The following is a 24,618-nucleotide window of genomic DNA, read 5'->3' on the forward strand; positions in this document are numbered from 1 at the left end:
CTAAAATAAACATACTACTTCTCTTCACTGACAAATCACTGAAAGTCACATCAGAAGATGCTATGATCAGTCAGTTCACTGACACCAAGGGACCCTTCCTTGATTCATTGTAACTAATGCACAGCAGGCATATATGCATCATAACAATGCTGTGAACATGGTAAACTACTGTGTGCAGACGATACTCAGACGATACTCTTAACTTCATAAGAGCTTTTATTATAGGATAGCCTATAAGCAGACCATAAACTATTTGCAAACTTGACGTTAGCAGCATCCAGAAACATAGGCTATATTATTCTTATTAATGAAATTCCTGTTTCTATTTATAAGATGATGACATTATGCTACATATACACCAACAATCATTCCAACATCAATATGATATTTTACATAGCCTACCAGTTTTCTTGCATCCATCGTATGGCTTCGTCCTCGTTGAACTGTTTCTCAAATTCGTACTCTTGCAGAGCCAACACCGACATGTTCTCTGTGAGCTTTCCTATAAACGGAGACAAAATTATATTCTGACGATGTGTTATATTTAACTGAATTCTCTCTATCTCAGCAACACCTCTTTTCTCGCATTGCTCTTGCCACTGCCAGAAACTCCCAACTAAATGCGAATGTCCGGCTATATGCCTTCCACCTAGAGCCGGCATACGCCCTCTCCACGAAGGAGTTGGATTCAAGGTCCTAAAGCCCGTTTCCAGTTAACTTCTCCAAGTACAGTAGATCTGTGTTGTCAGTCACTGAGACTGCACATGCTTACTACAGCCTATTGGGAAATGTGCAGCAAAAATAAGTCTTCACATGAATCCGAGTTTCCTTTCCTTCTAATAGTGCATCAACATTTGATAACACTTCATATGCAAACCCTCTTCATGCTGCATTAGAGCACATTCCTAATGCCTTATAAGCCATGCTTAACAGGTGCTAATAACACTGCATATAAACGTACATTACAACATCCAAAGAGCATTATTGCTAGTAAATTATAACAGTTTGCTTCATAATGTATTATAAAGCCTGGCCGTAAATGGGATGTTATAATACCCTGAATGAAATGCTCCACAGGGGTGTAACGAATCTACGCAAGAGTTCTGTATTTTTGCAAGGTTTGCAACTTATAATGCCAGTGTTATACTGCCCTGTATGGAATGCTCCATAGGGATGAAACGACTTCACCAGTCCATGCAGGGATTCCATATTCAGGTTTGGTCACCAATGCAGAGTGTGGTATGAGACTATACCACTTAACGAGCACATGCATATTATGCCATCATAAGTGGTAAAGTCTCATTCCACCTTACAGATGTAACTCTGACTTGAGGGCCAAACCTGAATAAGGAACTCCTGCATGGATTCTCAAGTCGTTACACCCTTGTGGATCATTTCATACAGGGAATTTTAACACTTGCTTCATAGGGCATTATACATTTCTGGTTCTATTATGCTCCTGGATGTCCCCTAAATTCGCTACATTAGTTAGAGTTATGTCCTATTAGTAGGGTGGTAGGCTGTGGAAAGAAGACAGAAGGTTGCTGGAGTATCATTATGCATTGCTCGACCAGTTGGCACCTGCGTATGTTCGCAGTGGGCTGAACTTATCTGAACTCTTGCAATCAAAGTGTGATGTTTCCCAAGACCAGAGTTGGCAGATCACCGGAAAGCAGCCTAATCAGAGTGTACCCTGGCAGCTATTATCTTGCCAATAAGTGGGCGTGATTATTTGGCCAGACTGGGTTGAACCTTAGCCTGGAAATAGGCCTATCTATATATTATCAGTTCCTATTGTAATACATTGATACTCACTCTTGATTTTATTTTTTGAAGTGTAGCTTCACCCTTCACCAACTATATGAAAAGAAACGCACACACACAGACAGAGACACACATTCAGACATGCAAACTGAGCTTGAGTTGTCTACAGTACCTTTGACTTGATGATGTGACTGAATGTTTGCATTCTGTCTTACCTCATCCAGTCATCCAATATGGAGTGGACTCCCACAACCTTGTCCTAGATTTGACAGGGGGAGGAAATATCACCTGATGTAGAAATAAATACTGTCATCATCAGTGTGTGATACAGAGGTACTATTTCTGTCTGCACATATTGCATTATCGTGTCTGTGTAACAGAGGTGGTACGGTGAACTAAGCTCGCCTGATGAGTAACCTCACCTGAGACCTGAAGACTTGCATTAGCTTCCTGAGCTAATCCCTAGGCTTTAGTTCTGTGGGCTAACACAGTTTTGGGATGCGTATGAGTCCTGGATTTAAATCCCAATTGGCCAACCTTGTACAAGTTAATTAGCAAATAGCCACTTGAGTAACTTTACTTCCTCACACAATTATATTCTGGGATTCAGGGTGGTGTACTGATGCGCCTTCCCGTAACTGTGAAAATTGTAATTTTAAGTTTGAAGGATAGATGCGACCACAAGTGGCAGAGCTAAACTGTACTCTTTTAATCCTAACATCACCTGAACAATACAGATCCTGGAGGGTAGGGTATAACATAACCCCAGAGTCAAACACTGTAACAATAACATAACTTTTCTACTGTACAGCAGGCTGAGGCAGAGATGGCAGAGCCGCTGAGGCTTCCAGCCAGGCGGCTGGTAGGGCTGCAGGGTTGGGCTTGTTAACCCCTGGGCCGAGCGGTGTTTGCACTTTGTGAAGGCCGCTAGCATGTCAGCGTGAACCGTCTGAGAGATGGAATGTGACTGCTACAAGCTGCCGTCTCTCCTGAACAGGGTTTGACCAGAAGGACTGGAGCTTGTTGATGAGGTTGGGCCATCTGATCCGGACCCAGTCAGAGGCGGCTATGACTGGTGGCCTAACCCACCGTGTTTTGTCAAAACGGTCTTTCATCCACTGCTGGTGGGCCACGACTGTGGCCCAAGCATTGTGAACGGGTGGTTGAGCCAGAGGAGGGCAAAAAGGGCAGAGTCTTTCCAGGGGCAGCTGCAGCTCACGTCCCAGCATGAGGGATGCTGTGGAGACCCCTGTGGTGGAGTGCTGCTTGGCACGGTAGTGCAACAGTGTTTGGAGCAGCCTGGTGGCAAACGTGCACCCTTGTGTGAGGTTGGCCCTGATGCTATTCTTGAGCGTCCGGTTGAAGAGCTCTACCTGGGCAGCAGAGGTTGGATTTAGGATCTGGTGGATTGGTTCAGTGTTGGAGTGGAGTGGGGAAATTACCTCGACTGAGAGGGGAAATCCCACAAAGTCAATGGCGGGACGGAGCTGAGGTGATGTTTTGTCAGTGCAGTGACTACCGACCCGTAGCACTCACGTCTGTAGCCATGAAATACTTTGAAAGGCTGGTCATGGCTCACATCAACACCATTATCCCAAAAACCCACTCCAATTTGCATACCGCACCAATAGATCCACAGATGATACAATCTCTATTGCACTCCACACTGCCCTTTCACACCTGGACAAAAGGAACACATATGTGAGAATGCTATTCATTGACTATAGCTCAGCGTTCAACACCATAGTGCCCTCAAAGCTCATCACTAAGCTAAGGACCCTGGGACTAAACACCTCCCTCTGCAACTGGTTCCTGGACTTCCTGACGGCTCGCACCCAGGTGGTACGAGTAGGTAACAACGCATCCGCCACGCTGATCCTCAACACGGGGGCCCCTCAGGTGTGCGTGCTTAGTCCCCTCCTGTACTCCCTGCTCACTCATGACTGCACAGCCAGGCACAACTCCAACACCATCATTAAGTTTGCTGATGACACAACAGTGGTAGACCTGATCACCGACAACGATGAGAGCCTATAGGAAAGAGGTCAGAGACCTGACCATGTGGTGTAAGGACAACAACCTCTCCCTCAACATGATCAAGACAAAGGAGCTGATTGTGGACTACAGGAAAAGGAGGACCAAGCACGCCCCTATTCTCATCGACGGGGCTGTAGAGGAGCAGGTTGAGAGATTCAAGTTCCTTGGCGTCCACATCACCAACAAACTAACATAGTCCATGCACACCGAGGAAGTCGTGAAGAGGGCACAACAAAACCTATTCCCCCTCAGGAGACTGAAAAGATTTGGCATTGGACCTCAGATCCTCGAAAGGTTTTACAGCTGCACCATCGAGAGCTTCCTGACAGGTTGCATCACAGCCTGGTATGGCAACTGCTCGGCCTTCGACCGCAGGGCACTACAGAGGGTAGTGCGTACGGTCCAGTACATCACCACGGCCAAGCTTCCTGCCATCCAGGACCTCTATACCAGGCGGTGTCAGAGGAAGGCCCTAAAAATTGTCAAAGACTCCAGCCACCATAGACTGTTCTCTCTGCTATCGCACGTCAAGCGGTACCAGAGCGCCAAGTCTAGGTCCAAGAGGCTCCTAAATAGCTTCTACCCCCAAGCCATAAGTGTCCTGAACAGCAAATCAAATGTCAACGCAGACTATTTGCATTGCCCCACCCCCACCCCCACCTCTGGAACTCTGCTGCTGCTCTCTGTTATCCTCTTTGGCCAAGGCGTGCCGCTAGCGATCCACCTCGAATTCAAATTACAGAAATAGTAATAATAAACATTTATGAAAATACAAGTGTTATACATCGGTTAAAAGATTAACTTCTTGTTAATCCAGCCGCTTTGTCAGATTTCAAAAAGGCTTTACATCGAAACCACAACATGCGATTATCTGAGGACAGCGCCCCACACACAAAAGCATACAAACATTTTCCAACCAAGCAGAGGAGTCACGAAAGTCAGAAATAGCAATAAAATAAATCACTTACCTTTGAAGATCTTCATTTGGTTGCAATAATAAGGGTCCCAGTTACATAACAAATGGTCCTTTTGTTCGATAAAGTCCTTCTTTATATCCCAAAAACTCAGTTTTGTTGGCACGTTTTGTTCAGTAATCCACTGGCTCAAAGGCGGTCAAAACATGCAGACGAATACATCCTAATAGTCAGGGGCGAAAATCTGATATCAACTTTGGAGGGGACAATTACATGAAATTTTCTCAAGAGCAATTCCTGAGGGGGACACCAAAAGTAGTGCTGTAACACATAGCCTACATTGTAATATGGTAAATGTATATTGAGGAACCAAAGAAATAAGGTGTTTGCCGTACTCCTAACTACCGGTACCCAAAACTACACAACTAATCACAACAGCAATACCATTGCCTTTAACAAATCTTAGTTCAGTCACCAGTTTAAGTTGAGAGTGGTGGTATCCATGGCATTTTCCAATTATGTTCCTATTTTACAAGTAAAAAAAATGGAGAACCTTTCATAATGTTGCCAAACAAAGACTCAACAAACTTACCTGAGACTCCCTGTCTCTGCCAGTCTGTCCCTGCATATCTGTCCCCAACTCTGCTGTCTGTGTGCCATCTGTCGCCTGCTCTGCCTAATGACATCATTGTGAAACATTTCCATTAGAATTTCATTTCTTTCTTTTGAACATTTTATCAACTAGTCTTTGAGATATTAGGCTACTAGGGTTCTTACTTTGCGTTTTCGTGTACTGAAAAATACTCTGATGTCCGTCTTTTATTTTTCTGCCCTTTTTCTACCTGGCTGGCTGGCTACACACACACACACACAGTGTGTAGGTTATTTACAGTAGGAGATGGGCTTCTATCATCTTATCTTTTATAATTCTATTTGGGCTTCGATCTAAAAGGTAGCTAGCAAATGTGAAACGGATTAAAATGACAAGAGTTGACAGCTGTATGAGTTCACCATTTACACAACATATGCTGCAACCTTTTGTAATTTTAATAGTTTGTTTCATATTGGCTGGCTTCCAACAATAGCTGAATTTGCAAAGCTGGCGAGCACCAATTCCGTTTCAGTGGTGTTTGCTATAATCTTTGCTACCCGGGTTAAATAAAGGTGAAATAAATAAATAAATAAATAAAAGTTCCCTTGCGACAATTTAGCTTTTGTACCGAGACCATTAAATATATTTAAGACAATGGTAGAAGAGAGTGTAGTTCTGTGCAGTTTGGACTTCAGTTTATCGCTAACCTTATCACAGGGACTTTGAAGCACTAATTTACATCATCTCATGCTGATCTTGGAATAAATTGACGATAGCAAAGATTCCATCTTTGACGAGGCCACATAAATGGAATAGGTACTAGCTAGCTTAATAGTTAATATTTGCGCGCTAGCTCTGCATATTCAGCTAGTGTGTGTACGCGATTGACTGGATTAACCTCACGTCAGTTACGTTCATTGAGTGCCTTTCAGACAGTAGACACGACCCCTCTGTTACCTTGCCAACTAAGGAACTGGCAGTGGATCAAACCATTGTGAGGCAAAGGGTGGGGGGGGTCGCAATCTTTTGAAACTTAAAAACGCGGTATTAAGTGTCTGTAATCAGCACAATTGCTTTCATTGTGTATTATTAATATTATTTAAATTACATAGTTATGTTTCAGTGATTTATTGGGGGGGACAAATCATATTTTCCCAGGATGGGGGGGTCGTGTCCCCCCCATCCCCCCCGGGATTTCCGCCCCTCCTAATAGTACCGGTAAAGTTTGTTGAAACATGTCAAACGATGTTTATAACTAATCCTCAGGGTGTCAGTTATCTAAATAATCAATAATATTTCAACTGGACAATAGCGTATTCAATAGAAAGAAAAAACAACAAAGAGAGCGCATACATTCACGCGCGCAAACCAGTATTGCATGATTCCATAGTCCCCTGACCAAAAGGTCTCATTCTTCTTCATTTTTCAGAAAACAAGCCTGAAACCATGTTTAAAGACTGTTGACATCTAGTGGAAGCCATAGGAACTGCAATATGGGCCCTAACCCATTACATAGTCAATAGGCATTCAATGGAAAACCACTCACATCAAAAAATCCCACTTCCTGGATGGATTTTTCTCTGGTTTTCGCCTGCCATACCAGTTCTGTTATACTCACAGACATTAATTTAACCGTTTTAGAAACTTCAGAGTGTTTTCTATCCAATGCTACCAATTATATGCATATCCTAGCTTCTGGACCTGAGTAACAGGCAGTTTACTTTTGGCACGTCAGTCATCCGAAATTCTGACCAAAAACCAGTATGCCAAAGAAGTTATTATCTATGCATAGTCACTTTAATAACTCTACCTACATGTACATAATACCTCAATTACCTTGACACCGGTCCCTCCTTGACATTGACTCTGTACCGGTTCCCCCTGTATATAGCCATGCTATTGTTATTTACTGCTGCTCTTTAATTTTTTGTTATTCATACTTTTTTTGTGGTATTTTCTTAAAACTGCATTGTTGGTTAATGGCTTGTAAGTAAGCATTTCACTGTAAGGTCTACAACTGCTGTATTCAGCGCATGTGACAAATAAAATTTGATTTGATTTTGATTTGATCGACATAGAGGCATATTTTCTGAGTGATCTAAAGTAAAACTCTAAACTGTAACCATTACCTGTAACCATTAACTGTAACTATTACTATTATCAGTCGAACTACAAGGGTTATTTGCAAACAGCACCGTAATGAAATCATCCACTTGTATTGATCACATCTTTACCAATGCAGCAGAAATCTGCTCTAAAGCAGTATCAAAATCCATTGTATGTAGTGATCATAATATAGTAACCACATCTAGGAAAACCAAAGTTCCAAAGGCTAGGCCTAACATAGTGTATAAGAGGTCCTATAAGAAGTGTTGTCGTGATTTCCATGTTGAATATGTAAGAATATTTACTGGTTTGTTTTGTGTATTGAGTAGCAACCAGACGCTGCACTTGACACATTTATGAAATTGCTTATTCCAGTTACTAATAAGCGTGCAACCATTGACTATAAAAACTGTTAAATCCCCTTTGATTGATGAAAATGTAACATTTTACTGTTTAGGGTTGAGGCAAAAGGAATGACAAATAAGTCTGGCTGCACAGCCGATTGGTAAACGTACTGTACATTGAGAAATCATGTGACTAAACTGTAGAAAAGGAAGAAGAAACTGTACTATGAAGCAAAGATAAATCATATAAAGAATGATAGTAAAAAACTTTGGAGCAGCTTAAATGACATTTTGGGAAAATAGGCAACCTCGACTCCATCATTCACTGAATCAGATGGCTCATTCATCATAAAATCCACTGATATTGCCAACTACTTGAATGATTTTTTCATTGGTAAGATTAGCAAACTTTGGCATGACATGCCAACAACAAATTCTGTACCTACACATCCATGCATAACCTACGAAATTATTAAAGATGAGCATTGTAATGTTGAATTCCGTAAAGTGAGTGCGGAAGAGGTGAAATAATTATTGTTGTCTATCAACAATGACAAGTCACCTGGGTCTGACATCTCGGATGGAAAATTACTGAGGATGATAGCTGACGATATTGCCACTCCTATTTGCCATCTCTTCAATCTAAGCCTACAGGAAAGTGTGTGACCTCAGGCCTGGAAGGAAGAAAAATGACGGTAGTCAAGAATAGCAAAGCACCCTTTACTGGCTCAAACAGCTGACCTGTGCTTGCTGTTGAGCTAGCTGTTGAGCGTCGTTTCCGGTCACAACTTTTGGACTTGTTTACATGCTGCTGTGCGGTTTGATGCAAACGTTACTTTGCTACCTGCCAACTTTGCGGTTTTTACTTTTTAATTACCGTTTTATTTGTAATTTTTTATTCCCTCGCTCAACTTTATTCATTCAACTTTTTCACCCCGTACGCCTTATCTGGACATGGTTCTACAGGATCTCCGCTAGCCGAAGCTAAGTAGTAACATTAACATTATGCCTTCTAATCGCAGTCACTGTACTCATAATATACAGGAGAACGATCGCCTTATGGGGAGGATAGCCGTGCTGCAAGCCCAGCTTCAGACACAATCGTTAGGCAAGGGTAATTTAAAGTAAGGAATGGATGAAACAGCGTCTGTGCCATCAATAAGTACAGATAGTAGTATAAATCCCCTCGCACAGTTCGTCCACAATTTTCTCATGGAAGGAAGGAAAAGCTGTAGGAATGCTCAACCGGTGTCTATCATTCAGCCGACAGAAACGTTCACCCGGTTCTCCCCATTAAGCAACGAGTCGGAGTCAGAGGCTGTGCCTTCCCTGCTCTCTCCTCCACCCGTTACGGGTTCTGAGATGTCGAAGCCTCCCACCAGTAGCTCTGACAAATTGAAAACCCTAGTCATTGGCGACTCCATTATCTGCAGTATTAGACTTAAAAACAATCATCCAGCAATCATACACTGTTTACCAGGGGGCAGCGCTACCGATGTAAAGGCTAATCTGAAGATGGTGCTGGCTAAGGCTAAAACAGGCGATGTTAGGATGAAACAGTTAGAGGTGACCAAGTCCAACATAGCTTCAGCCTGTGAATATCATCTAGAAAGATGTGTCGGCGTAGAGTAATTGTCTCTGGCCCACTCCCTGTTATGGGGAGTGATGAGCTCAACCAACTCAATTGCTGGTTGAAAACTGTTTTCTGCCCCTCCCAAAATATAGATTTTGTAGATTTGTAGGACCTAGGATCAAGGGAGACACTCAAGTTTTTTAATACTATATCTCTTGACACACTAATGAAAATAGTCATGGCCTCTAAACCTTCAAGTTGCATACTGGACCCGATTCCAACTAAACTACTGAAAGAGCTGCTTCCTGGGCTTGACCCTCCTATGTTGAACATAATAAATTGCTCCCTATCCACCGGATGTGTGCCAAACTCACTAAAAGTGGCCGTAATCAAGCCTCTCTAGAAAAAGTCAAACCATGACCCAGAAAATCTAAAAAACTTTCAGCCTGTATTGAATCTCCCATTCCACTCAATAATTTTTTTAAAAGCTGTTGCGCAGCAACTCTCTGCCTTCCTGAAGACAAACAATGTTTACGAAACATTTCAGTCTGGTTTTACACCCCATCGTAGCACTGAGACTGCATTCGCGAAGGTGGTAAATTACCTTTTAATGGCATCATACCAAGGCTCTGCATCTGTCCTCGTGCTCCTAGACCTTAGTGCTGCTTTTAATACCATCAATCACCACATTCTTTTGGAGAGATTGGAAACCCAAATTGGTCTACACGGACAAGTTCTGGCCTGGTTTAGATCTTATATGTCGGAAAGATATCAGTTTGTCTCTGTGGATGGTTTGTCCTCTGACAAATCAACTGTACATTTCGGTGTTCCTCAAGGTTCTGTTCTAGGACTATTGTTTTCACTATATACTTTACCTCTTGGTGATGTCATTCAGAAACATAATGTTAACTTTCACTGCTATGCGGACGATACACAGCTGTACATTTCGATGAAACATGTTGAAGCCCCAAAATTGCCTTCCCTGGAAGCCTGTGTTTCAGACATAAGAAAGTGGATGGTGACATTTTTTTTACTTTTAAAACAGAGATGCTGGTTACAGGTCCCAAGAAACAAAGAGATCTTCTGTTGGATCTGACAATTAATCTTGATGGTTGTACAGTCATCTCAAATAAAACTGTGAAGGACCTCGGCATTACTCTGGACCCTGATCTCTCTTTTTACGAACATATCAAGACTGTTTCAAGGACAGCTTTTTTCCATCTATGTAACATTGCAAAAATCTGAAACTTTCTGTCCAAAGGTGTTGCAGAAAAATGTATCCATGCTTTTGTCACTTCTAGATTAGACCACTGCAATGCTCTACTTTCTGAACTACCTGGATAAAGCACTGAATAAACTTCAATTAGTGCTAAACACGGCTGATAGAATCTTGACTAGAACCAAAATATTTGATCATATTCCTCCAGTGCTAGCCTCTCTACACTGGCTTCCTGTTAAGGCTAGGGCTGATTTCAAGGTTTTACTGCTAACCTACATAAGACGCAGGCCTCCTTATTGTCCCTAGACTTTCTAAGCAAACAGCTGGAGGCAGGGCTTTCTCCTTACAGAGCTCCATTTTTATGGAATGGTCTGCCTATCCATGTGAGAGATGCAGACCCGGTCTCAACCTTTAAGTCTTTATTGAAGACTCATCTCTTCAGTAGGTCCTATGATTGAGTGTAGTCTGGCCCAGGGGTGTGAAGGTGAACGGAAAGGCACTGGAACGACGAACCGCCCTTGCTGTCTTTGCCTGGCCAGATTCCCTCCCTCCACTTGGATTCTCTGCCTCTAACCCTATTACGGGGGCTGAGTCACTGGCTTACTGGTGCTCTTCCATGCTGTCCCTAGGAGGGGTGCGTCATTTGAGTGGGTTGAGTCACTGACGTGGTCTTCTAGTCTGGGATGGCGCACCCCTTGGGTTTGTGCCGTGTGGTAGATCTTCGTGGGCTATACTCAGCCTTATCTCAGGGTAGTAAGTTGGTGTTTGGAAGATATCACTCTAGTGGTGTGGGGACTGTGCTTTGGCAAAGTGTGTAGGGTTATATCCTGCCTGGTTGGCCCTGTCCGGGGGTATAAATAAATACATTTGTTATCAACCTTAAGTAAACCTTTGAAAAAAATGGTGTTTGAGCAGATACAATGTTATTTCACAGTAAACAAATTAACAACATATTTTCAGCACGCTTACAGGGAAGGGCATTCAACATGTACAGCACTTACACAAATGACTGATGATTGGCTGGGATAAATGTAAAATAAAAAGATCGTGGAAGCTGTTTTGTTAGAATTCAGTGCGGCTTTTGACATTATCGATCATAATTTCCTGCTGGAAAAATATACGCGTTATGGATTTACATCCTCTGCTATATCGTGGGTAAAGAGTTACCTGTCTAATGGATCACAGAGGGTGTTATTTAATGGAAGCCTCTCTAACATAATCCAAGTAGAGTCAGGCATTCCCCAGGGCAGCTGCGTAGGTCCCTAATATTTTAAAATCTTTATTAATGACCTACTACTGGCTCCGAGTAAAACCTGTGTGTCTATGTATGCTGATAACTCAACACTATATATGTCAGATAACACAGCAAGTGAAATCCCTGCAACACTTAACAAAGAGCTGCAGTCTGTCTTAGAATGGGTGGCTAGAAATAAGTTAGTCCTAAATATTTTATATTTTGGACAACTAATTCACTAAACCATAAACCTCAACTAAATCTTGTAATAAATAATCTGGAAATTGAGCAAGTTAAGGAAACTAACCTGCTTGGATTGTAAACTGTCATGGTCAAAACATATTGATCCAAAAGTAGCTAAGTTGGGGAGAAGTCTGTCCATAATAAAGTGCTACTCTGCCTTCGTAGCCCTTTCCTGCTGTCAATTACTAAAATCGCTTTCGGTGGCCTTGTAATGTTATGAATATTTTTCATAATTTCATAATAAATACAAAATATAATACATTAAATGATGAAAATAAAAATGTTCTATGTCAAACAGTTTTGTTATATTTCAGTATTCTATGATGTATATAAAGTGTAATATTGGGATGCAAACTCAAAATTGAATACATTTCCACACTATATATGACATGGTACAGGTCTCTTCTTTTTTGTTGTTCTTGCTGATAACCATATGTGTGAGGTGTATACTTTGTTTCAAAGTAGATTTGTTAAAGACTACCAGAATCACTCCTTGTGACCCTGGTTTAGCTCACTGCAGTAAAAACAATGCTATCAACAAGGCAGGTCTACAGGCCCTAGTTTTGTCTTAAGGAAACTAACCTGCTTGGAGTAACCCTGGATTGTAAACTGTCATGGTCAAAACATATTGATCCAACAGTAGCTAAGTTGGGGAGAAGTCTGTCAATAATAAAGTGCCACAATGGTCAAGTGCCACAATGTAAACAAAGAGCTAACATTAATAATATGCATGTCAATCTCTCCTGGCTCAAAGTAGAGGAGAGATTGACTACTTGCATGTGTGAGAAGTATTGACATGTTGAATGCACGAGCTGTCAGTTTAATAAACTACTAGCACACAGCTCTGACACCCATGCATACCTCACAAGACATTCCACCAGAGGTCTCTTCACAGTACCCAAGTCCAGACTATGGTCAGTAAACAGTACTACATAGAGCCATGACTACATAGAACTGCATTCCACATCAAGTAACTCATGCAAGCAGTAAAATCAGATTTGAAAGAAAACAGATACAAATATACCTTATGGAACAGCTGGGACTGTGAAGAAAAACATACACAGGCGCAGACACACGCATACACACACACATGATAACATACACACTATACACACAAATACATTTTGGGTTGGAGATATGTGGTAGTATCCCCTGTTGGCCAAAATTCTTACTCCTGATCAATAGAATGCAACTGTTCAAAAAAGGAAATTAAAGGCTGCCATCTCAAGAAAAAGTTATCAGTATAACCTCCCAAAGTGTGTAAAAAAAATCTAAGTGTAGAAAAGATATTAGATCTTTCATCCAGGCTGATACAGTGGGAGGCTTGGAGGATTTCCAATTAAGCAAGATCTGCCGGCGGGCTATGAGGGAAGCAATTGCTACAATGTCTGCTTTACTTTTAGTGAGACTAGGCAACAAAGATGGACCTCCAAATATAGCTATCAAAGGACAAGGCTGGAGGTCAAGATCTGGAATTTTAGAGAGATTATTAAAAAGGATGATCAATACTCAGACAGCTTAGAACTTGAATAAAACATATGAGTGTGGTTTGAACATCTGTCACGTGTCATTTGTGTCTGGGAGGAATTTACAAAGTTTTTCATTGGTGTAGTGAATTCTGTACAAGACCTTAAACTGAATTAATCTTAACCGAGCACATGAGGATGTGAAGTTACCCCTAATAAGAGCCTCCTCCCACCAGTCGTCTGTAAGGTCATCCACGGCAGGGACAAAATCTAATTTTGCAATGTCTTGGGAGGTATTTGACGAAAGGTGGGAAAATGAGAGCGAACAAAGTTACGGGCCTGAAAATAGCGAAATATTAGAATGAGCCAGATTACATTTAGCTATGAGATCATTAAAACTGGCAAACTTCCCATCGCCACAAAACAAAAGCCTGGTCGAGTTGAGGGTAAAAATAGGTGGTTGTTAAAAACAGGGCTTAGATGAGAAGGGGCAGAAAGTCTAAAATGTTGACGAAATTGTCTCCAAATCTTCAAAGTAGAGAGCACAATGGGGTTTCCAGTATACTTTGAAGGACACAGGGACAGTGGGGCACAAGTAAAAGCAGAAATAGAGGAAGATTGGCAGGAGCGTGCTTCTAATGAGCACCAGTTGGTACTTTGAGCATTACACCAGACCATCATCTTTTGAATGTTGGCTGCCAAATAGTACAGCAGTACATTTGGAAGTGCCAATCCTCCATCTTCTCTCCTTCTTTTAAGTATTGCTCTACGTATTCTAGGTGATTTGCCTGCCCAAATAAAATGACTGATGAGCCTATCCAACTAGGTAAAAAAAAATGATTGCGGCAGAAGGAGACATTGAAAAAGGTATATATATCCAAATCTAAGTTATCTAAAAAAAAGTTGTCCATAGTCGTATTATCTGATGGGGGTTAGGATTTGTAGAGGTTAGAATAAAATGACACAAAAGTTGAATTAATATTAGACGAATCACTTGTAAGATTACGGGAAGAGTCATATACTTGAGAGATAAGGTGGCTGGCCTTGTCACCATATTTGTAGTACGTCCCCTTTGTTCATTGCAACAGATACTCTGCTTTATCAGTGGAAAGCAGATTAAATTGAGTTAAGTTTCAGCTTCTGTTTGTATAATTCAGGGGATGGTGAAATTGAATATTGGCGGTCTACTCTTGCCTGGATTGAGTCCACCAGTTCTTGACGTTTCAGTTTAGTTTGACATAATGAGCAATGTAAGAAATTATTTGAAAGTCTCCCAAATAAGAGAGGGGGAGGTATCGTCATTTTTATTAGTCTATGTTGGTTGAAATAAAGTCACAGAATTCTTTGTTGACAATAGGGCCGTGTTAAATCTCCAATTCTACAAGTTTTGCATTCGGAGTAAAAGCTAATGTGGGTGAATGGTCCAAAATTACTATAACAGAATATTATGTACTTTTAACTGAGGGGAGAAGGGCTCTATCTAAAAAAAATTGTCTATCTGTGAGTAGGCTTGATGAACATGAGAAAAGTAGGAGAAGTCCTTTGTGACTGGGTGGAGGAAGCACCATGGATCGACACAACCCATTTGGGACATGAATAATGTAGAAAGAGCTTTTGATATCCCGGAAAGAGTAAGTGTTCTGGGATTAGACTGGTCGAGTCTTGGTTCAATAACACAGTTAAGGTCCGCGCTGAAGATTAGGTGGGTGTCAAGACTAGGGAGAGAGGCAAAAAAAAGATGTCATAAATCTAGCGTCATCCCAGTTAGGGGCGTAAACATTCTCAAGTACTACAGGGGTCTGGAAAACGGTGCCACTAACTATTGTATAAACGTCCTCCAGGATCTATAATGACCTGTAAGGGTGAAAACTGTACTCATTTGTGAATCACTACTGCTGTTCCCCTGGCTTTTCCATTAAAATTAGAATGAAAACCTGTCCAACCCCTGCTCTTCGCGATCAAGTATGGTCATTAACACGTATTGTAGGTGCGTTTCTTGAAGAAATGCGATATCAGTATTTAGGCTCTACAGATGGGAAAATACTCTGGAGAGCTTAATTTGCCCCCCACAACTGCGAATGTTCCATGTCACCAGTCTGACTGGAAGCCCCAAAATACCATCCTGACTTGTTGAACTAGACACTTATCCTTATAAGAGGAGAAGTCAAATGAAGAAGAAAGAGGAAAAGAGAGATTGAGCGCAACAAGTGCGCTGAGAGTCAGGAAGCAAGTTCAGGGAGCGAGTGTTTTAATAAATGAACTAAATACAAAACAAGAAACACAGACATGACACTGGAACAGAAACAATAACACCTGGGGGAAGGAACCGAAGGGAATTACATATATATCAAATCAAATTGTATTTGTCACATGCACCGAATACAACAGGTGTAGACCTTACAGTGAAATGCTTACTTGCAAGCCCTTAACCAAGAAAAGAACAACAAAAACATTTTTGGGGAAAAAAATTAAGAGATTAGAAAAACAAATAATTAAAGAGCAGCAGTGAATAACAATAGCAGGGCTTTATACAGAGGGTACCGGTACAGAGTCAATGTGTGGGGGCACCGGTGTCGAGGTAATTGAGATAATTATATACATGCAGGTAGGGTTGTTAAAGTGGCTATGCATAGATAATAACAGAGAGTAGTAGCAGCGTGGTGGTGGGGGGGGGGGGGGGGGGGGATAGTCTGGGTAGCCATTTGAATAGCTGTTCAGGAGTCTTATGGCTTGGGGGTAGAAGCTGTTTAGAAGCCTCTTGGACCTAGACTTGGCGCTCCGGTACCGCTTGCTGTACGGTAGCAGAGATAACAGTCTATGACTAGGGTGGCTGGAATCTTTGACGATTTTTAGGGCCTTCCTCTGACACTGCCTGGTATAGAGGCCCTGTATGGCTGGAAGCTTGGCTGCGGTGATGGACTGGGCCGTATGCACTACCCTCTGTAGTGCCTTGCGGTTGGAGGCTGAGCAGTTGCCATTCCAGGCTGTGATACAACCCGTCAGGTTGCTCTCAATGGTGCAGCTGTAAAATCTTTTCAGTCTCCTGAGGGGGAATAGGTTTTGTTGTGCGCTCTTCACAACTGTCTTGGTGTGCTTGGACCATGTTAGTTTGTTGTTGATGTGGACGCCAAGGAACTTGAAGCTCTCAACCTGCTCCACTACAGCCCTGTCGATGAGAATGGGAGGGTGTTCGGTCCTCTTTGTCCTGTAGTCCACAATCATCTCCTTTGTCTTGATCACATTAAGGGAGAGGTTGTTGTCCTTGCACCACATGGTCAGGTCTCTGACCTCCTCCCTATTAGCTGTCTCATCGTTGTCAGTGATCAGGCCTACAACTGTTGTGTCATCAGCAAACTTAATGTTGGTGTTGGAGTTGTGCCTGGCTGTGCAGTTATGAGTGAACAGGGAGTACAGGAGGGGGCTGAACACGCACCCCTGAGGGGCCCCCGTGTTGAGGATCAGCGTGGCAGATTTGTTGTTACCTATCCTTACCACCTGGGAGTGGCCCTTCAGGAAGTCTAGGATCCAGTTGCAGAGGGAGCTGTTTAGTCCCAGGGTCCTTAGCTTAGTGATGAGCTTTGAGGGCACTATGGTGTTGAACGCTGAGCTGTAGTCAATGAATAGCATTCTCACATAGGTGTTCCTTTTGTCCAGGTGTGAAAGGGCAGTGTGGAGTGCAATAGAGATTGCATCATCTATGGATCTGTTGGTGCGGTATGCAAATTGGAGTGGGTCTAGGGTTTCTGGGATAATGGTGTTGATGTGAGCCATGACCAGCCTTTCAAAGCATTTCATGGCTACAGACGTGAGTGCTACGGGTCAGTAGTCATTTAGGCAGGTTACCTTAGTGTTCATGGACACAGGGACTATGGTGGTCTGCTTGAAACATGTTGGTATTACAGACTCAAACAGGGAGAGTTTGAAAATGTCAGTGAAGACACTTGCCAGTTGGACAGCACATGCTCAGAGTACACGTCCTGGTAATCCGTCTCGCCCAGCGGCCTTGTGAATGTTGACCTGTTCAAAGGTCTTACTCACATCGGCTGTGGAGAGCGTGATCACACAGTCATCCGGAACAGTTGATGTTCCCATGCATATTTCAGTGTTACTTGCCTCAAAGCGAGCATAGAAGTTATTTAGCTCATCTGGTAGGCTCGTGTCACTGGGCAGCTCTCGGCTGTGTTTTCCTTTGTAGTCGGTAATAGTTTGCAAGCCCTGCCATATCCGACGAGCGTCGGAGCTGGTGTAGTACAATTCAATCTTAGTCCTGTATTGACGCTTTGCCTGTTTGATGGTTCGTCGGAGGGCATAGCGGGATTTCTTATAAGCTTCCGGGTTAGCAGGTGCGAATGTTGCCTGTAATCCATGGCTTCTGGTTGAGGTATGTATGTACAGTCACTGTGGGACGACGTCTTCGATGCACTTATTGATAAAGTCAGTGACTGATGTGGTGTACTCCTCAATGCCATCGGAAGAATCCCGGAACATATTCCAGTCTGTGCTAGCAAAACAGTCCTGTAGTTTAGCATCTGCTTCATCTGACCACTTTTTTATAGACCTAGTCACTGGTGCTTCCTGCTTTAATTCTTGCTTGTAAGCAGGAATAATGGAAGGTATCTGGAAGGTAATCAGAGAGGTGATGGAGTCCAGGTGAGTCTGATGATGCACAGGTGCGCGTAATGATGGTGACAGGTGTGCGCCATAACGAGCAGCCTGGTGACCTAGAGGCCGGAGAGGGAGCACACGTGACATTGAGAGAGGAACAGCATGAAAAAAAAATTGAAAAAAAAAAACTCAAATCCCTTAGAGAAACAGACACAAGAATCTTTGGATAATGCCAACATAACCCCACCCCCACCCCCCCAACCACCCCCAACATACTCAAAAATTAAATAAAAGTGATAGTACAATACCATTCAAAGAAAACAAAAGGAAAAAATACAAATCCTAAACTTGTCATTATGAACGAGACGAGCAGCAGGAATTCTCTCTTACTCAGCATCCGTTGATTACTCTAAACATGTGCAGTGGCGTCAAACCGACCTAGGAAAGAAGTTACATACACCATTGAAATTCAAAAATAAAATATGGTAGTAGGCAAGTCTACAATTTGGTTTTTGGTCACACTTTAAACAAAGAGTATAAACCTTCAGCTTCAGTTATTTAAAAATGTTAACAGCAATCTGTCATTTCAATGGCCGTAATATGAATGTAGGCCACTAGGTGTTGCCACAGGCCTGAATAATAAAAACATTTGAAATTAACCAGCAGGCTATGCAAGGGGTTAGACCCTGTCTTGGTAAATTGTTAAAGACGTCCTTAGGGGGCTCTATCAGTGACCAACATCACCAGTTAAGGCCAATGTAAACCACAGTAGTTCAGAATGTCCATTAAAAAAATTATAACGTATACAATAAAAAACGGTATACATCAAGCAGACCCCCAATGAAAAATGTGTGTATATATATATATATATATATATATATATATATATATATATATATATATATATATATACTGCTCAAAAAAATAAAGGGAACACTTAAACAACACATCCTAGATCTGAATGAAAGAAATAATCTTATTAAATACTTTTTTCTTTAAAATAAAGTGGTGATCCTAACTAACCTAAGACAGAGACTTTTTACTAGGATTAAATGTCAGGAATTGTGAAAAAACTGAGTTTAAATGTATTTGGCTAAGGTGTATGTAAACCTCCGACTTCAACTGTATGCGCTGTCGGTAGAAGAACTCGGCTTCTTCAGGAGTTTAAAAAATATTGACCTCATCTTTAAAGGTAACACGGAGACGGGCAGGATAAATCAGCCCAAAGCGGATTCTCTTCTTGTAGGGAGTGGACTTGACGTCATTGAATGCGGCTCATTTCTTCGTAAAGCTAGAAATGAAGTCCTGGTAGAACTTGATCTTGTGGCCTTGGAAAGGGATGTCGCCGTGTTCCCTTGCCCACCGAAGGACGAGCTCCTTTTCTTTGTATCGGCGGAACCGTGCTATGATGAGGCACTGTTGGCCACCTGGCTTAGGTTTTGGTGCAAGGCTGTGGTGGGATCTATCGAGTTCAGGAAGATTGGGAAAAGCCTTATAGCCCAAATCCCCCTTGAACTGGGTTGGAGATCCTGTCTCAGAATCCTCTTGGCAGTCCAATCATGTGGATATTCTGGCATTTTGAACATGAAATCAAGTCTTCCACTTGTTGCTGCAGTGACTTGTTGGCGACATTGTCAATCCTGGTTTCCAGCATAGTGAGTTGGTCGCTGTGGCCCGACAGCCCGATCTCAACTTCGGGCCGGTGTGGTAGTGTGAGATGCCACAGAACTACAGTTGGTTCTCACGGTTGCCTGAATGGAAGCCAGAGCAGCCGACAGTGAGTTATTCAGCAATTCGGTGAGTTCTTCTCACAAACTTTCACGTGATTTGTTATCGGATTAGCCGTATTGCCCGGATTGGCTATTGAAGCCTTTCAATGAAGGTGGCATGGGAGCCATTTTAGCTGAAGTTGATTTGGTGGAGTTTAAAAAAAGATCTGTCGATTTTCCAAAGCGTGTGACTGGTTTGCTCATGCTAACTTAATTTTGATATCATGGGAAGTATGAAATTAGGCGAAATTGAGGATTATTTACAAAAGTTGTTGGAGAGACCTCGTGCGACTTCTTTCAACATTGCTCAACTGGAAGCCACAGATCTTCAAAAAGTTATACAGCTGCACCATTGAGAGCATCCTGACCAGTTGCATCATCGCCTGGTATGGCAACTGCTCGGCATTCCGACCGTAAGGCGCTACAAAGGGTAATACGTATAGACCAGTACATCACTGGGACCAAGCTTCATGCCATCCGGGACCTATATACTAGGCAGTGTCAGAGGAAGTCCCAAAAAATCTCCAGTCACCCAAGTCATAGACTTGCCCTGCAGTAGCAGAGACAACAGAGGTACCGGAGTGCCAAGTCTAGGTCCAAAAGGCTGCTTAAGAGCTTTTACCCCAAAGCCATAAGACTGCTGAACAATTAATGAAATGGCCACCCGGACTATTTACATTAACATAATTACAAATTACCTCTACTAACCTGTACCTCCGCACATTGACTCGGTATGGTACCCCCTGTACATTGCCTTATGTACTTTTATTGTGTAACTTTTTATTTTATTTTTTACTTTAGTTTATGTAGTAAATATTTTCTTAACTCTATTTCTTGAACTGCATTGTTGGTTAAGGGCTTGTAAGTAAGCGTTCCACGGTAAGGTCTACACCTGTTGTATTCAGCGCATGTGACAAATACTTTTTTATTTTATTTATTTGAATGTCATTATCCTCATGGTGATGTATCCTGAATAGGTTCACAAAGGTAGACAAATGTAATATCCTCCTTTGCATGTTTTGGTATTATTCTACACACTGACTATTATTTTAATGAGCTACACTCTAAACACGACCAAATTTGGAAAATTGTTTAAAAAAATGTGTATGTGCCTAAATGTTAAAAAAAATATAGACTCTTACCTTTCATTTGACGATGTGCTCCTATGAACTTCACATGTTAGTGCTCAAGGGGCCTTTCCGTGGAAATGCCCGTAACCATATCATCAGACCCCGGCCTGCAACCTATATGACCCTCTGCCTGAGCTCATTACATCAAGGACCCTGCAAAACTTGTTCTACGTGGTTTGTGTTTATTCTTTCCTTCGGGATAATAGAAGTGCAAAGCACTCTTCCGCTTCAAATGATCCTTAAAATGCTTTAAAAAAAGAACAAGGTTTAGGGTCAACTCAAATGGGGAGAATCAAAAAGGCATTAAGTTGTGTTCATTTTGCTAGAGTCCAAGGGAGGATGAACTGATTTGGTGTGTGTGTGTGTGTGTGTGTGTGTGTGTGTGTGTGTGTGTGTGTGTGTGTGTGTGTGTGTGTGTGTGTGTGTGTGTGTGTGTGTGTGTGTGTGTGTGTGTGTGTGTGTGGCCCTTGCCTTGGGTGAGTAGCCAGCTGCTCTGGTAAGGCATGCCAGCCATCTGAGACTTTTTCTGTACAGCTGGGATAGGGAATTCATCAGGGTGTGAGAGACAGAGGGAGTGAGAGAGGAGCTGTAGAAGGAAACATCAGCTAACACAAATGTATTCAGTTATTTTCTGATATCAAGAGAGAGCAAGAGAGAGAGAGAGGCAGGAGTGGATGGGGATGACACGAAAGAGAGAGGGGTAGAGAAAAAGAGAAAGATAATTGGAGAGAGAAAGGCCCCTTGATTTTCCAGCAAAAAGTGAGGGAAGGAAAAAATAAATAATGTGAGGTCGTATTACACTTGATGTTTTGCTTTTTCCTTCTCTGCTCGTGACCTGAACCATGATGGACGCTCAAGTGGACCATAGGGGAATCTACATACAGTGTTGCCGTTATGCACTTGCGTTTGTTTGTACTGAGCACCTCTTTGTGGGTACTTGAGGTGGCACTAAGATGGAATTGTACAGAGATCGTACAGAACCGAAGATGTTATACTCAACATGAGGTATAGGTTGAAAATTAGAGATTCAAGATTACACATTACTCAAATGTGGAGAGTCAAGAGAGAATGAATGTGATTGGTGTTATCTAATTTTAGAATCTTCTCCTGGACGTTGTCACGACTTCTACCGAAGGTGGCTCCTCTCCCTGTTCGGGCGGCGCTCGGCGGTCGTCGTCGCCGGTCTATTAGCTGCCACCGATGCCGTTTTCCCTTTTCGTTTGGTTTTGTCTGTCTTGTGTTTCACCTGTTTTGAGTTAGGTTCGTTAGTGGGTTATTTAGTCTCGCCCTACCAGGTTGGGTTCGTGCGGGATTGTTTTGTTTTACCTGTCGTGGTTTTGGGGTCGCGTTATATTTTCTTTGTCTTATGTGGACTGGCGTTTCTTTCTGGACTGCGTTTCGGCCCTTTTGGGTGGAGTATTTTGTCAGGTTTACATGCCTGTTCATGGGGTTTTGGACTCAGGAATAAACGCTCTGCTAGTGCATATTTGGTCTCCTGCGCCTGACTTCACCACTCCTAGAGAGTATTGACAGATTATTGTTACTTAGCAGAAGAATTCAAGTGCTGCCTTGACCACCCTCATATCAACATGATTTACTTACTCCCCTCCAAAATATGTACTTAGGGTTAAGATGAGTATTATTTTAATTTAATTTAGTATTTACCTTTTTTGTGCCTTAATGTGTGGCCTTCAGAAAAGAGAAACAGCTATAAGTCAGCCTAGGCAGTAACAAAGTATTTTGTTTGATTAGACATTATGGGCCTGTTTCTCAGACACAGACCAAGTCTCCAGTTCTTGAAGCGCTTTCAATGGACATTCTCTTTTGAATTCTTATAACAAATCTATGACACTCTACTATAGCACATGTTTGTGTTGAATTGTTGTCCTAGGAAAACAAACCAGAACAGAAAATAAACCTTGACATGATGTGGATCCAACTCAAATTGAAACTAAAATGTAATATCTGCCTCCATCTAGCACCCTTTAAAGAAAAAGTTAAACACTCCAAAACCTTCTGCGGTCCACATTAACTATGCCTAGACGGATAGATGGGGTAGCACTTAGCTAGCTCAGCGGGGTTGCTTTTGGAAATCCTGCAGTAGTGTGAACTTTACTGAATAGGCTTTTATATGAACTCCAAATGGGTGTTCTATGTGTACTTTGTGGTTAGACCCTGTAATTGTGGAATCCCAGCTTAACTCCTCCAATAATTTCCCATTCCCAAGTCTGCAAGGCAGTGAATGAACGGTATACAGCTTGTCTGTATGTTCCATACGGTCATTGGTTTGTTCCAGTAGAGTGCCATCTGCTGGTTGTATATTAGCAGGGAACTTCAAGGAGCATAACAGAACTATTTACTCACCACAAACAGGATGGATAATATAGCCTCGTTCTCTATACAATTTACACAATAAACTCTGTAACTCTGCCATACATCACAGAATTACTCTACTCCGAATAAAATGTTCAGAATAAGGGGGACATTTTCAATAAAAATGAGAATGGGTGATATGATGTGTGATTGAACAGGGTAAACGACCGTGATCATTTCTAGTCGAGGAGAGCTTCAACCAAAAAGCATCAGGTGCTGTCACAGGGTTCTGCTGTGGGAAAGTGGCAATATAATGTATCGGTTTAGAGAGGATAAAATACATTTTGCCTGACCTTTCTGCTTCACTACCCCGAAGGATACAAGATACACTTCCAGAATGCATGTCCAACTGAGTGAGGCAACGTTTTCTGTGACCATGGCACACTGTTGTGACTCTCTAGAGGAAATAGCCATAACATGAACACATAGAAATTGTGTCGTTTTACAATGTTTACAACGTGTTTATGATGCAAATCATTGATGATGATTATGTGGTTTAATTCATTTCAAGCACAGTTAACGAAGACATTTTCAAATGACCCATACACTGAAGCTCACAGAACTTCTCAAATGATATGACTCATTACACCGTTTTAATTGGTTTGACTAGTTTTGCTGCCCTCTTCTGGCTATATGAGTTCATCAACAGACTGAGTGTGCTCCTCAAGGACTGGGGGTTGTGTGTGTAGCTACTCCTAGTAATAAAAGTGGCCCTATACATTTTTAAAGCATACAGCCCTATTAAGAATGGAACTTTTGTCCCAACTTTTCTTCACAGCTCCAGCAAAAGGAAGGTCGGCGAAGTCATGGAGAAGGACGAATGAGGAAAGAGATGAAGAAAGCAGGAACCAACTTGAATGATGTCAAGGAAACCGGCCAGACCAGGGTTTTCTGGAGCCCTTTGCCCCCACTAAGAATAAGTCAAGTAGGCTAAGTGAAGTCCAGAAATGGGTCACAGACATACTTGATTCAGCGAGGAACATGTTAATGGAAAATGTCATATTTGGCCTAGGCCTCAATGGTAGGCCTGCCTACACCCATGTCAAGAGAACACGTCTTTGTTAGGCCATTTCAAGAGAACCACATAATATTCTCCCTCAGAGAACACCAAAGCATTTGATCTGCGGTTATGTGTTGTGTGTTGTGAGTCACGTCCGTCTTCCATCCTTCCAATCCCCTGTGTGTCTCGCCTTACCTTTCTATTAATGACAGTGTGATCGTGACGCCTTCCATCCTGGATTACCGTGTC

The 24,618-nt window shown here is 42.2% G+C and overlaps 1 protein-coding gene and 1 long non-coding RNA gene across 2 annotated transcripts in view; one reads left to right on the forward strand and one right to left on the reverse strand.

The window, feature by feature from the left end:
• LOC115205116 (elongation of very long chain fatty acids protein 6-like) overlaps positions 1–627 on the reverse strand; it is a 14,914-nt gene extending 14,287 nt beyond the window's left edge. The window contains exon 1 of the mRNA XM_029770783.1: positions 403–627. Within this exon, the coding sequence (XP_029626643.1) occupies positions 403–485 (83 nt within the window). The 5' untranslated portion in view covers positions 486–627. The remainder of the gene's footprint in view (positions 1–402) is intronic.
• Positions 1–24,198, forward strand: part of LOC115205117 (uncharacterized) — a 26,949-nt gene extending 2,751 nt beyond the window's left edge. The window contains exon 2 of the long non-coding RNA XR_003880552.1: positions 24,148–24,198. This is a non-coding gene — a long non-coding RNA (uncharacterized LOC115205117). The remainder of the gene's footprint in view (positions 1–24,147) is intronic.
• The last annotated feature ends 420 nt before the right edge of the window (positions 24,199–24,618 follow it).

Source organism: Salmo trutta, chromosome 13 (genome assembly GCF_901001165.1).
Source record: "Salmo trutta chromosome 13, fSalTru1.1, whole genome shotgun sequence".
Lineage (NCBI taxonomy): Eukaryota > Metazoa > Chordata > Actinopteri > Salmoniformes > Salmonidae > Salmo > Salmo trutta.